At 41.0% G+C, this 15,724-nt stretch overlaps 1 protein-coding gene across 2 annotated transcripts in view; it reads right to left on the reverse strand.

Moving 5' to 3' along the window:
* Positions 1–8,518: 8,518 nt before the first annotated feature.
* dync1i2a (dynein, cytoplasmic 1, intermediate chain 2a) overlaps positions 8,519–15,724 on the reverse strand; it is a 31,047-nt gene continuing 23,841 nt past the window's right edge. For both annotated transcript variants that reach the window (XM_026218636.1, XM_026218635.1), the window contains 7 exons: positions 12,723–12,869; positions 12,462–12,575; positions 11,971–12,104; positions 10,751–10,895; positions 10,541–10,681; positions 10,140–10,265; positions 8,519–9,840 (listed from right to left, as the gene is read on the reverse strand). In XM_026218636.1, coding sequence (XP_026074421.1) covers positions 9,727–9,840; positions 10,140–10,265; positions 10,541–10,681; positions 10,751–10,895; positions 11,971–12,104; positions 12,462–12,575; positions 12,723–12,869 — 921 coding nt within the window. In that variant the 3' untranslated portion in view covers positions 8,519–9,726. The remainder of the gene's footprint in view (positions 9,841–10,139; positions 10,266–10,540; positions 10,682–10,750; positions 10,896–11,970; positions 12,105–12,461; positions 12,576–12,722; positions 12,870–15,724) is intronic.

Consider the following 15,724-nt stretch of genomic DNA (forward strand, 5'->3'; position numbering starts at 1 on the left):
TTCAGCATGAATGAATAATATGAGCGAATGTTCTGGTTGATACTGCAGTTATTGAATCACCACACACACACACACACACACAAATAACACATAACATGGACAAGCTGACTGGCACCATCTAATTCACAGCACAGTTTGGAAGATTATTGCATAACTAAAGACTATTTTTATCAGATGCTAATTGAGCACATGTAGGCTGAGTGTCAGAGAGAGAGAGGAGGGTCAGGTCTGTGGGGCGCTGACCTCTGTCAGGCCATAATTTGGGCAAGATGCCCTGCAGGACCGCGGCTGACTGACTGCAGCTTGACTCTATTGAGTTTGACAGCAGTGTGTACCTGCGAACTTCACTGTTATGGCCTGTGGAAACCGCCAACACACATGCATAAGAGCATTAAACATGCTCCTGCTAGATACAGTATAATATCCAGCCAATTGAATCCCTATTGACCATGCTAAAGGACCGGTGATTTAAACATACCCTAAGTACCCTAACTCTTAATATTCAGCACATAAGTCATCACCAATGCTGGTGCAGTAACACTGAGATATTATGGCTTTGTAAACATATTTACATTGAAATTTTAATTCAGGTTTTAGTTATTTTGAGTGATTTGTCATTTAGTTTTAGTTTTTTAATATTTCTATAGATTTATTCATTTTAGTTCAGTTGACGTTTTATGCAATTGGTTTTGGGGGTTTTGGTTAATATTAGCCATTAGAGAGTGCCTTAGAGGCTACACTTGAAATTTTTACTGGAAATAGTAGACGATCTGGGTACCATGGGATACTAATTTCAGCATACTATAATATGGGACACATTGATTTTAGTTTCAAATAGGGTTTAGGAAAGATAAGCATGACTCTATCACATCACTTGTGCTGCTTCATGACTGTGCAGGTGTGAAAGAGTTATTTTGGTGCGATTTGCTTTCTTCGTTTCTCTGATTGGTGGAGATTCCTCTGCAGAATCATGGGAAATGTTGTTGTTCACCTGGAATGTCAAAAATGATTATTTCAATAGACATTCTTTCAAAGCTGCTTTCCGAAAAGTCAAATTTTCAGTTTGCTAAATTAGTTGTGGACTGGCGGCTTAGTCAAAAAAAATTAAAAAAATAAAATACGATTTCTACTTCCGGAGCCCAACTGTTAGGGCTTACATTGGAGATATACTGTAGAGATCTGGAGAGAATTTAGAGTAACTTAGTAACAACATATTAAGACCCTGGCAACCACCTACACCTGATCACACTCACAGGAGGACACAGAGAAGATGTTTGATGCAGATTTAAACTCGCATCACCTGCATGAGCAGCATAACTCATGTGTCGTGGTATGCTGACCGCTAGCCTGTGTTTCCAGTGGTTATAGTGATATATTAGTGTGAGCTTTTTATTATCGGACTTTGAGTTTGTCATATATTTCATAAGCAGAGTTCTCATGAAATAGAATTAAAACTAAAGATGTTGATGATACTACAATAATAGTTACACAGGCATCATTGGTCCAGATGAGTTGTCCCGCCACGTGCTGTACCCATTCACCACATTACACTAACAGGCTCATTAGAGATATTGATAGATCACTTGGTAGTTAAGAGGAGTAATTAATGAATCAAATGACGAATGGGATCTTTTTTTAGAGTAGCGGATATCCCGCTGTACCTCTCAGATCCTGATGGACACTCTTACAGCCTTTTTAAGGAAACCGTTCGGATGTTTACAGAGCAGAACTCGACCCCGGGTGTCACGTCCACCCCTCTTTGGCCCTGATTAGGGTCCCGGAGCAGTGATAGATGCTCGTGAGTCAGAGGCCGCGCCGCCCCAGGCGGGACTCGCAGAGGAGGGGGCGAGCTGGGCTCACGGGTCCAGTGAGGAGAGGCCCTGAAGAGGAAGACGTGAAGAGAAAAGGGTCAGGACCCGCCAGACCCTGATCTGGACTGACCTTTGTGTTTCTGCTCTGAATGGACGCTTGTTCCCCCCGCTCTGTCACTCTGACATAGTGACATCACCCCTTAAAGAGACCTTTGTTTTAGGGTTTATGTAGCTGATTTAGAAACACTTACTGGGGTGCACAAACCTGATGTGACAAAAATTAGGGGCCAAACCATCTACCTCAAATGCCTGCTCCTATTCAATTCTCCCAAACAACCCTGCAAATTCAGTCCTTAAAGGACCCCTAAATATGTTTGTTATTGCTATAACAATCAGATGAGTTACGGTACATCTATGAATATATAATGAAAGTGCAGATGCCTTTGAATAAATTGAGGAATGTTTATTTGTAATTGCCATGATTCATAGTTACACTGACATGGTCCTTGAGAACGTTTGTAAAACATATAATTTAAGATTTATTAAATCTGTTGCTTGTCCACGCAAAACAGGTTGACAGTGTGTTGCTATGCAGTTACGTGGTGTTCAGGTGGTTGCTAGGGAATTTTTTAACAATATTTCATTTTTTTTATTTATTTATTGTAGATTAGAGGATTTGAATAGAGAATATATCTCTGGGAAGCATATCTTTTTGGGAAACGTTTAAAGCACACTTTTAAGAAAAGTAGTTTTTACAAAATATGAATATATATATACAAAAAATAATAAAAAAAATACTTCAGTTTGTTTTCGGGAATTTATCTGCATGCTAATGTATTATGTATTATAGTTAGCTGAACTTTACTGTTTTTGACCCAGACTTTAGTATATCTTCATAATTTCTTAATTCTATTTTCTATGAAATGAAGTGTACTGTGGAAAGTACAGATTTTTTTTTGTAATGATGTAATTATAATTACAATGATTTGTAATGATGCAATTGAATACATTTTAAAACATTTGATTGTTAAAATTATAACCAGGAACTTTGCATGTCAACAACCAAATGCATACTGCTTTAAAACATGACAAAACATATTATTTAAAATGTACTTTAAATAAACATTTTAATTTGGCATTATTTCAATGTGTTAAAATCATAGTTTCTCAAGGACATTTAGGTGGCCTTTTTTATAGTAATTAAAATTATCTGCACATTTTTTTTAAATATATACTTTTAAGATTTGATCATCAATCATCAATAAAATTAAGTGCACTTCTTTTTCAGTAATGTATATTCCAAAGTAAAGTCTTTGTTAAAATACTCTCAAAGTTAAAAATATGTCCTCTTGGATCCATACCATGATTTGTATGTGTGTGTGTGTGTGTGTGTGTGTAAGAGAAGTTGGGTTCTGATGTGTGTTTGTTTGTGGGTATCAGTATTATTCCACCAGTATGTTTTTCAGTGTGTTCATATGTGTTTGTGGCCGGTGCTCTCTCTCTCTCTCTCTCTCTCTCTCTCTCTCTCTCTCTCTCTCTCTCTCTCTCTCTTCATTTTGAGTCTAACCACAGAGGTATTCCACCGCCCTCCTACAATCAAACTCATAAAGCCTCTCTGTGCTGTTCCTGGATCAGTTGTGCCATCTGAAGCACAATGTTTTAAAAACAGCTCAGATGGAGCGGTCTGATTTCAAGTGTTGCTGTTCTGTGAATCAGAAGGGATGGTTTGCATTAGGATTCGCAGATGAGCAGACTTGAGGTTTCGGGAATTAATGTGCTCATGAAGAAGAATCCAGCAGAACTGAAAACATATGAGTTCTTCTGGACAGACATAATTAAAGGGATTTCCAAAGCAAGTCTGGAGTTTCCCTGCGAGACTAAAGAAACAGACACTGAGTTGATTTCAACAGGTGTGTGTGTCAGGAGTACAGGAGTCTCTTTTTGGACTCTCAAAGAGGAATGCTTTAAACAAACATTCAGCATTAAAAAAAAAGTTACATTGTACTGTGGATCTCAATATATGGGTCTCTTATACTCACTAATGCTGCATTTATTTAATCAAAAATACAGTAACACATTAATATTGTGGAATAATGTTTCAAAATTAAAATAACTGATTTCTTTTTTAATATGTTTTCAAATGTACTTTATTCATGTGATGGCACAGTTGAATTTTCAGCAGCCATAATCAAGCCTATCAAATGTGACTGTATTGAGTATGCTGTATTGAGTAATATCATCAGAGAATGGCCCACATCTATACAGGCTAGATGCAGCTATAAATAATGTCTCAAAGATATTCAATTCCAGACAATATCTAAACATGAATGCACGAAAAAGCACTTTTGGATCGCAGCTCACATTTTTTAATTGCTGTTTTGTAGATGATCTACACATTTTTCGAATCAGGCATAGCAGGATGAGGTTCTTCTGCAGGCGTTATGATAGAGCTTCTTTGCATTGTAATTCATTTGTTCACACAGCCTCGTCGGTGACCCCTGCTGCTGTCATCAAACCATGCACGTGGAGCTTCAGCGCTTCACAGCTCTGCGGACAGGAGAGGAGCTACAAACACACACCCGCTATGTGTCACTATGGTAAAATTAGAGGTTTCACAGGCGAAGTAAAGCCTTCCAGGACTCCTCTGATTGAGGTCTGGAAGATGTGTGTGAGATTGCATTTGAAAGCTGTGTGAAGCTGGACGAACTGTAACCCCGGCTCTTGTTTCTTCACTCAGAAGTGTTTTCAGATCCCCCTCCACAGTCTGCTTTATAGTGACCTTCTGAGAGACTAACAGGACATGTCTCTCCAATATTTCATCCTGCCGGACATTTGAAGTTACTGTATATTCAGACTAATTTTTTTATATATATGTTAGCAAATGTTCCCTTTCAAGGGAACTTCGAACTGCATCCTCTAGGGGTCACTATGCAGACCACCTCGTCGTGACCTGTGTCTGAAGCATACATTGAAAAAACACCAACGAGTTGGCCGGCGATAGCCTCTGATGTCACTACCGGAGCGACTATAAACAAGCACCGGGAGAACACGTCATTCTCTTCTTCGTCTTCACTGTTTGAAGCATTCATCTGAAAGAACTGGTAAGAGCGATCTTTCTCTATCTATCATGGCGACAACTAGCAAGCGTTTAGACAATATGTGCATCCATGTCGGCGTTATTTGAAACCCGATGACATCTGGCACGTCATTTGGTTGGGTGAAGAGCACGCATGCAATGTCTTTGAGGGGGCAATCTGTGATCGTTTTTTTAAAGAAAAAGTTCCGCTCTCATTTGTCTCTCTTTTTGAGGAAAGAAGGGGAGCCATCTGCTTCCTGTGGTTCAGAATCTTCCACTCCTGAAGCACGGAGGAGAATGAGTTCGTGGGGATCACAGGTGGATCTGGCTGACGTCCGCCGCCGAGAGAGAGACACGGGAGGATGATGTTATATCTTTAACACTTTCCGATAATGAGGTTGGTGCTCTGATGGGTTCTACCCAGGGAGAGCAGGAGATGTTTGAGGATGGCGAAGAAGCTGAGGCTGAGCCTTCTCAATCCTCCTGCCCTGTGTATATAGAGCTATTTAAGGTTATGGATCAAGCCACGGCAAAGTTGGACCTGCCACGGAAGTGCGCTGGCAAGGTGACTCAACGAGCGTTATCTTTCTGACCATAGCCCTCCAGCTCAGGTGAGCCTTCCGTTTTCTTCTTGCATCCATCGGTTTCAGCATAAGAGTTGTGCCGACATCAAGGTGATGCGTGAAAGCAGCTATGAGAGGATGCCCCATTTAGAAAGAGATTTCTTTCTGTGGGAGAGACGTCCTTTATTAATCTCCCTCCTTGCCATCTAAGCCCCTTCAGGAAATACATCTTGCTTAAATGGCAAGGCATACGCAGCAGTAGGTCAGGCTGTGGCTTCATTACACAGGATGGTGGTGCTTCAAGCATGTCAGACTGATCTGCTAAAAGACCTGGATAAAGCTGAGGGCCTTTCTCCTGATTGGGTAGCCGAGCTGCACCGCACCACAGATCTGTCTCCAGGCTACCAAGCAGGCCGCCTCCGTCATGGGCAGGACTATGGCGGCCATGGTGATAACAGAGAGACATCTGTGGGTGAACCTGGCAAACATGGGGAATAAAGAAAAGGCTTTCTTCTCGATGCTCAGGTTTTGCATTCTGATTTTTTCGGTAACTTCGTTGAGATAGTAGTCGAAAAGTTCAGGGAGTCGAAGGTGCACTCAGCTGCCTTCAGATCCTTCGTTCCACGAAGGTCCAGGTCTGAGCCCGAACAACATAGGGGTTCTGGTCCGTACAGAAGGCTAGTGTCACGACTCACGCTCCTCCCCCACCTGCAGGTAGGGGTAAAAGGAATCATGGGTCACGGGGAGGTAGCCAAGACCTAAGGGATGTGCGCTAAGCTCTGTGTACTTTCTGAAAACCATATGGTGGTGTGTGTGCACGTTGAATACTTTGCACACTTTCTAAAATCCACTAAGTTGTAAGTGTGCATGCAAGACTTTTTGAAATCCTGTAGGGTAAGGATTACGGGCTCAGCTTTGTTCCCTTTCTTGAGATGGTTAGACCTTGGTTCCCTGGGCTCCAATCAGCCAGTGTGTATTTATATATCTTCGCTTCCCTCAACATGAGGGGCTATTTGGGCGGTTCTTGTGGTAGTTTAGCAGTGCTCCCCTTTACCTAAAAGGGTTGCCTATGAGTGCGCTACTCTCTTTCTGAATTTGGAGTTCTCCTCTCATGTGAAATTGAGTTCTCAGTTTTTCCCCCATAGTGCTCCAGTATTGTTTCCACAGATTGAGTTGATGGCTCTCAAACATTTTGTTTTGGGATGCACCTTCCATCAATGAGCTGCTCTGTCAGTACCACGAGAGCCCCCTCAGAACAGTATTTTAAATCCATGCAATGGTAAGTGTGCATGTGAAGTCTTTGCGCACTTTCTGAAAGTTTGCACACTAGTAATCTGCGTTCTTTCTAAAATCCTATATGGTTAGGGCTTCGCGCGGTTGCTTCGGGCCCTTTCTTGAAATAGCTGTCTAAATGTCCCAGGGGCAACTCCCATGGAAATGGTAGAGTTGGTAATTCGTGTTCACCATGATCCTGGCCTGTACTCCCCTCAGCATGGCAGCGTGGGTATACTTTTCCCAGGGTCGGCGTAAGCTCAAATGCCACTCTAGGCAGAGCACGATCGTGCCGTCCCCACCTCACATTAACAATTAGGGATTCTTAAGATGCATGTAAACAATTTTTTTTTATCTATGAAATTACACTAAAATAAAATCGTGCAAGCATGTTTTCAGAGTTTTTTTTTCATTCTGCAAAAAGGTGAAAAAGGTACACGATGCAACAGCTGCATATAATTTCTGTTTTATAGGCTAATAGATAGTGTACAGAATAAAACTAAACATATGCACACAACTTTTAAGCTCGCAAAACTGGAGGTTTCGTTTTTTTCTTGACTGATACACACATTCACACCTAAATTTCAGAAGCATGCGCGTCGGGCTTTCGCAGCGGCAAACGCTTTGATTGCATCCTCGAGTTTAAGTTGTACTTTGGAGATCATTTTTAATCAGTTTAAGCTTTGAGAAACTGCGTTCTCCAGAGCTCACAGTGACGGGGAGAGTGAGAAGCACTCTCAATGCTACAAAAACATTTGGAAAAATTGATTCCAACCCCTTTTTCACAGAAGAATTTAAGTGCATCCAGTGGTTTAGATCCAGCAACCAGGCGTCTGCCCAAAGCAGTCAGCTCTTCAAACAATTCATGCCCATCAACATCCTGCGAGTCTTCATTAGTCAGGGCCTTTTCCAGTCCTACCAACCCTGAAGAACTATTGTATTCTCCTTTTCTTTGAGAGATGCGATGTCATGTAAAAATATTTTGCATGCATATAGACCTACTAATAGGGCGCAGCCGGGCGGGAAGTTTTTATTCGAAATGTATTTTTTCTCTCTCTCTTGCCGCCCTGGCTGAGCTGCCGCCCTAGGCGGCTGCCTAGTTCGGCTGCCACGCGCAGGCCCTGACTGTTCCCCATAGCGATCCCTAGAGGACCCCACCTACTCATTGATGTTTTTTCAATGTTTGCTTCAGACACGGGTCACGTCAAGGTGTTCCCCATAGCGACCCCTAAAGGACGCAGTGTCTCGTTCCCTACTCAGAGAACCTTGGTTACATTCGTAGTTTAATGTCAGTCTTTCCTCAGGTTAATGCAGTCTGTGCTCATCAATGCTGCATTTATTTGATCAGAAGAAGAAAACAGTAATAATGTGAAATAGTACAATTTAAAACAATTGTTTTCTATCTTAATATATTTTAATATGGAATTCCAGTGATATAAAGCTGAATTTTCAGCATCATTACTTCAGTCACATGATCCTTCAGAAATCATATTAATATGCTTGTTTACTGCTCGACAATCATTTATTATCATTTACTCTGTCCTAGCTGAATAAAAGTATTAATAACTATTGAACAGTAGTGTATTTCCACAAACATTACTGTACTTATTTTTATGGCTTGTGTCTCATATTATTATGTCATATTTTTACATCTTGCACAGAATCGCACCGCAGGTGTAACAGCTTTTAATAACAGGACACATCAAATAATAATGATATAATATATTTATATATTTTAATATGGAAAAACAAAAAACACTTGAACAGACTTAAGATATTTGGTTTGAATGCATTGATTATTGTATTGTCATTTATTGAAATAAATTACTACTGTTACATTTCAAATGCAGAATTTATTGGACATTCCATTAAACACGAGGAATACTGCTGGAAACATTCAACGTTTTTGAAAATCCTTGCAAACCTACTTTCGCCTCGCAAAATACTACAGGATGACTTCAAACTGATTCAAGGTAAATTACAAGAGATTTACCAAAGATTTGGTTTAGAAAAAGAATTCAGATATACAAAGACATTCAAAGAGATTGTGCAAAAGTGACATCGTTTCATACAGAGGAGCACTGGAAGAGAAAGACCTTGATCTCTAAAAGAGACACTAAACCGTTCAGATAGTTGGAAAATAAACATGGTATATGTATATGTATCAGAAATATGTGACTGTGCCCCTGCCTAAGGTGGAGAGGAACAAGATCACTCATTATCAGAAACAAAAACACAAAAAAGAAACGCTTAAAAGTCATTAATTATTCCAGCATTTGGTCCACAGTTAGACAGCAGAAATCTCCACCAGACTCAATGCATGATGATAAATATGACCCACTGACAAGATCTGAAAGAGGTAGATCACGTCAATTCTCTAGGACTGTGAGCAAAAAAAAAAAAAAGTTTTGCCAGTATTGAGAACAGTACAGATGTTAGATGATGATCTGAAGAAACATATTTCACCCAAAAATCAAAAGAAAACACTTTTTATTACATTTTATACCATTTATGACATCTAGCACTTAAGCACACTCCATCACCCCAATTCTGTTTTACTGCATTACACTAGAATACTAAATCTGTGTAAATATAAGGCGGCAAATTTATTCCTTTAAACTTTTAGTTTTAAAATGTGAATGTGCTCAGTTGTCATAAAAATAGCACAAAAACTGCTTCATATTTTTATACAAAAAAAATTTGGTGGATCCAGACAGAGGTTTAAGGAGACATTTCATATTTGGCTGTGCATAATAAGCTGGGAGTTTAGCATGCGCAGAGATGCCTGGATAGAAACAGAAACATTCATCACGTGTACCCTGCATGCAAATGTTAAGGCTTCTGGTCGTGGGCTGTCGGGGGGGTCTGCTCTCGCACCTACGGTCCATGTTTCACATCTGTATTCCTAACTAAAGGCAGAATCAAAGGTTTCAAAGCACACAGAAATCATTTCCAGAGAGAGATGCGATTCCAGCTTTCTGAGATCTGCAGGTGTTCATGATGATCAAGCGGCGAGGCGCTGAGCCGCCAGTTCCTCGGCATCGTCGCGGTTCTCGTTGATCTCCGCCAGCGTCCGCACGAAGCGGGTCCATTCGTCATTTCGAGGGACTGCGATTTGCTGGGGTGGAACAGAGAGAGAGAGAAACATTAGATGGGAGCGTTTGGTAAAGAAGTGTAAAGCCTGCGGTGGCCACCATCAAACTATTGTGGGACTGTCAGAGTGAACTGACCCCTGGCTTACTATCTGCTGAGTGACAGAGGCACTCTGTGGCCCCTGAAGGGCCCCCTCTCTGACACACATGCAATTGTAGTGCGTGTCATCTTTAGGGACTGCGCTTGGGGTTTTTACGTGACAGAACGGGAGAAGGAGAGAGAGTGCAGTCGGTCTGTGATGTGTCTTAAACTGTGTCCTCTCACCTCGCCGACGTCATAAATGTGGATCTGTCCCTCGGAGTCACCCACAGCGATCTCTCTGCCCGACTGAGACCAGCGCAGCCTGTTCAGAGCCGGACTGCCTTCCACAGACACGCTGGCAGTGGGCACCTGCACACACACACACAGCTTTTATAATAATACCATTTACACTGTTGACAATTGCACACAATTTCAATTTTACATTCTACATCGGGATTCATAACTTCCATGCTGATATTTAATAGTAACTGGTTCAAACATATGTTTAACTACACACAGGACAAGGCTGATTTTATGAAGAAGTTGTATATTTTCAAATATATACCGTTAATAACAATTCAGTCCATCATTGTCAATCCTAAATATGTTCTGCATCGTTTATTGAATAATACTTCATGCTTGACCTCGGTGTCGTTGTTGAGGTTCCACAGGTCGACGCGTCCGAGTCCGTCCACACAGGCGAAGAGGGTGGGATGCACCGGAGACCACATGACGTCGTACACATAATCAGAGTTGTCCTCAAACGAGTACAGCGGCTTGTTGCTCTACAGCAGAGAGAGGAACACAGTCAGCTCAGAGACTCGTGACTGACAGGGTTATGGATGCTGTGCTACCTTGGTGCTCCAGAGTTTAACGGTCCAATCGAATGAGGCGGTCAGGAAGAGATGAGAGAAGTCTACAGGTCCTGCAGCTGTGTGGCAGTGAATGCCTGTGATTGGACCGTGATGCCCCTCAAACATCTCACTGATACCTGCTCGACTGCTCACACACAGAAGGACAGAGGTTCAGCATGTCTCCATCAGTCAGTTCACACTTCACACTCATTACTGAGAGACGCTGAGTGTGTGTGGAGAGTATCAGGTAATCACAGCATCACCAATGAAGAGCAAACATTCACTCTCTCTGCTCATCACAGCACACACAAACATACCCAATATATATCGCATTCAGAAAAACAAACGGCTTTCCATATTTTTGATGCATAAACTTGTGCTGGAATTTTAAGGAAGACGTTTAGAGAGTTAACAATGAATTATAACATGCTTTCTGCTTGAGTAAAGCTCTACAGTCACAGTAGACATCAGAAATGTATTATTAATAGAAATTCAATATTAATTTCCTGATTCTTATTTATTCACTGTTTACTTACAATAAATATCAACACTAGCATTACAAGTTTGGGGTCTGTAAGATTAAGTCTTATGATCACCAAGGGTGCATTTATTTATTTTATTAAAACAGTAATTTTGTGAAATACTATTACAATTTAAAACAACTTTTCTCTTTGAATAAAATTATATACATACAGTGTTCCTGTAGCTCAACTGGTAGAGCACTGCGTTATCAAGCTCAAGGTTGGGGTTTCGATTCCCCGGGAACACATGATAGGTAAAAATTGATAGCACTTTGGATAAAAGCATCTGCTAAATGCATAAATTTAATTGAAATTTAATTTAATTTAAATATATTTAAAAAATAATAATTCCTGTGATGGCGAAGCTGAATTTTCAATACTAACATTATGAATATCTTTATTGACACTTTTGATCAATTGAATGTGTCCTAGATTAATAAAACTAGTATTTCTTACAATATATATATATCTCTTTCGAATCCCAAACTTTTGCATATACTGTACATAATTATTATTTACTAATAAAATAATAGAAACAATTATCAATGGTATAAATATTATTTATTATACAATTTTATTAAATTGCTAAGAAAAATTAGCCATTTTATACGAAAGAAAATGTTTTTTTTTGCACAAGCTGATCACACGCATAACTCCATGGAGCTCCTGCAGTGAACACTGTGTGTGTGTGTGTGTTACCTGCCATGACGACAGGCTGTGTAGACTGATCCATCTTCACTCCCCACCACAAAGTTATTAACGTCACCCAGAGGGAAGGACATGGAGGTGACCGCAATGGATTTAGACTGCTTAAACACCAGCTCCATACTGTCCTGAAGACACACACACGCATCAATAACACCACAGCCGACAGCCTTTTACACAGATTAGAAATGCACAATTTAAACTCAGCCAGCGCTCTACTCGTCATTAACATCTGACACTGTGGTGTTGTCAGCGTTTCTTGAAACTCAAGGGTGAGCAGCAAGGAAGAGGTTGTGTGGGCCTTTAATAGAGCTTCTGAAGCCCAAAAATTCACATCAGTAAGACTTGTACACAAAATCCACTCTTTTTACTGGTTGAGTAAGCAAGTGGCTCTCTTTGCATGTGATCTCCAAATGCTGAAACCGTGATGGTACTTCTGAAGGTATGGGTCACATGATGGATGGAGCAGAGAGCATTGTGGGTACCTGTGGTTGAGACAGCATGTCCAGACTCCAGGAGCACATCTTTCCATCAGTAGAGATGCTAATGAGGTTATGAGCGTTCTGTGTGCCAACCAAATTTACACAGTACACTGGGTGCTGCATGGAGGATCAGAAATATAAGGTTAAGGGTAAAAAACTAATAAAACAAATCTGAAAAATAAGCAATTTTCTTTTTGGACACCATATTAATATCTCATGGTTCTTGGGCTGCAGCAACTGCTTCGCCTCTTTTTCGTCACATACCGTGTGCGCCGCGGCAGAGAGAGGTGTCCTCTGGACAGGGGTGCGTCTGTTACTTCTGTTGTCCCACAGGACGATCTGTCCTGAATAGGTGCCACCGACAACCAGGTTTGGGTGAAACTTTGCAAACACAGCAGACATGACCGCAGACTAGAGGAGTGAGAGAGATAGAGATAATATTGTTGAATTGCACATTCCTTCAATCCTGCTGGACAAATGTGAAGAAAGTCAGGTTTAGCAGATTCACATGCATAATCGAAAAATGAGAACTAACGAACACAGATAATGTTACAATCCATGTTTTTGCCTACTTGCTAAATTCACCATCTTATATGCTGCTTCTTGTTGTGTTTGTGTATTTAATGGGACAGATGATCCAAAAATTATCCACCCCTATGTTGTTTCAAACTTAGAAGATTTTCATTCATATGCAAAACACAAATTAAGATATTTAAAATGAAACCTTAAGCTTTGATGCTTCAAATAAATCATAAAAGTAATCCACTTAAATCAGTTGGTTGAATCCTAGTCTTCTGAAGAGATACCATTGCTTTATTTGATTAACATATTTAATGTGGGCTTATATTCACACATAAACATTTAGAAACTCACATACATAGAGCTCATCAAATATGGTTAACAGAAGCGCATCTGTATTTTGCATCACACACAAGAAGAAAATAATTGGTTCTTGCAGAAACTCAAGCTTGAGTCACAAGTTTTGGTGGAATGGGCTTTCAATGGAGGAACAGAAAATATTTCAGGTTATATTAAAAATCTCTTAATTTGTGTTTTATGGAAGCAGCAGCGGCAACCTCCCCCGGGTCCTAATGTTCCTCCGGTAAGGCGTTTTATTTATTTAGGGGGTGCTGTAGGCCGACTTGTTATAAAATGAATCAGAAAGAGTTTTTGTTGCTCTTGCACTTTGTTGCAGAATATTAGTTTTGTATGTTTGCACATATAAGGAATTTGTTCTGGTGACAAAAGCATCCTCTGTAGTCTTCTAATGTCAGTTGAGCCATACCAGAGAGCTATTGAAGTGCACAGGACAGACCCAATAACAGCTCCTGTGTCAGGTTGAACTTCCTCAGCTGGCTAAGGAAGTACAATCTCTGTTGGGCCTGTGAATGTCCCACTTCAGGTCTTGTGATGTACCCAGGAACCTGAATGACATCATCTCCACTGTTTTGAGCGTGTTCAGCTTTAGGTTGTTAAGACTGCACCAGACAGCCAGATGCTCAACCTAACTTCTATAAGCAGACTCATCACTGTCCTGGGTGATGCTGATGACTGTGCTGTCATCTGCAAACTTTAGGAGTTTGGCAGAGGGGTCAGTAGAGGTGCAGTCGTTGGTGTACAGGCAGAAGAGCAGTGGGGAGAGAACATATCCCTGAGGGGCACCAGTGTTGGTGGAGCAGCTGTTTGACATGAATTTCCCAGTCTCACTAACTGTTGCCTATCTGTCAAAAAGCTGGTGATCCAGTGAAAGATTGAGCTAGGAACAGAAAGCTGAGTTATTTTGGACTAGAGGAGTGTTGGTATGTTAGTGTTGAAGGCCAAACTGAAGTCCACAAACAGGATCCTCACATGAGTCCCCGATTTGTCCAGATATTGCAGGATATAATGCAGTCCCATTTTAACTACACCATCAAAAGATTTGTTTGCTTGGTCTAATGCTGTCCTTCAGGTGAACCAGCACCAGTCTTTCAGATGAATTCATGACCACAGACGTTAGGACAACAGGTCTTAAGTCATTAAGTCCTGTTTCTTTGAGATGGGGATGATGGTGGAGCGTTTGATGCAGGCAGGGACACAGGGACTCCAGTGATCTGTTGAAGATCTGTGAAAAGACGTGGGCAAGCTGGTCAGCGCAGGTTTTCATACAGGCTGGGGTTACACCTTCTGGGCCTGATGCTTTCCTTCTCTTCTGTTTCCTGAAGACCTGATGCACATCATCTTCACTGATCTGAAGTGCAGGAGCGGGGAGACAGGGGTTGCTGGAGGTGTTAATGGTTGTGTAGAGAGATGGTCAGTACAATACTGGGGTGTGAGACCGGGTTTTTCAAATCTACAGTAAAACTTATTCACGTCTTCTGCAAGTTGCTGATTCTTTACAGTGCTGGGAGATGGAGTCTTGTAGTTTATAATGTCTTTCAGCCTTTTCCACACTGAAGCAGGTTCCTTTGCTGAAAACTAGGTTCCTACTAGGTTCCACACTCATCTCTTTTGTCATAGTGTTCATGTCCTGATTGTACAAGATTCTGTCACCACTTCTGTACGCATCCTCTGTGGCATGATGAAGCTGTCTTGAGTTTTGCAGTGAAACACGGTTTTTCATTGTAGGGAAAAAAAAGTCCTGGTAGGACTCACATAAACTGATTTATGATATTACAGTCTCTGTTAGCCCGTCCAGACCGGTGTCAACAGCCTCAATGGCTAGAATTCACACAGGCTCGCCAAAATTGTACGATAGAAGATTGAAAAAAATGTTGCCTGGTCTGATGAGTCTTGATTTCTGCTGTGACATTCAGATGGTAGGGTCATAAATTGGCATAAAGAACATGAAAGAATGAATCCATCCTGCTTTGTCTCAAAAGTTCAAGCTGGTGGTGGTGGTTTAATGGTGTGAGGGGGATATTTTCTTGGCACACTTTGGGTCCCTTAGTACCAATTGAGCATTGTTTAAACGCAAAGTCTATCTGAGTATTGTTGCTGACCATGTCCATCCCTTTATGACTACAGTGAACCCATCTTCTGATGGCCATTTCCAGCAGGATAATGCACCGTGACATAAAGTTCAAATCATCTCAGACTGGTTACTTAAACATGACAATGAGTTCACTGTACTAAAATGGCCCCCACAGTCACCAGATCTCAGTCCAATAGAGCAGCTTTGGGATGTGGTGGAACGGGGGATTCACATCATGGATGTGCAGCCGACAAATCTGCAGTAACTGCGTGATGTTATCATGTCAATATGGACTGAAATCAGAGGAATGTTTCCA

The sequence above is a fragment of the Carassius auratus genome, chromosome 34 (assembly GCF_003368295.1).
Source record: "Carassius auratus strain Wakin chromosome 34, ASM336829v1, whole genome shotgun sequence".
In the NCBI taxonomy this organism is placed as follows: domain Eukaryota; kingdom Metazoa; phylum Chordata; class Actinopteri; order Cypriniformes; family Cyprinidae; genus Carassius; species Carassius auratus.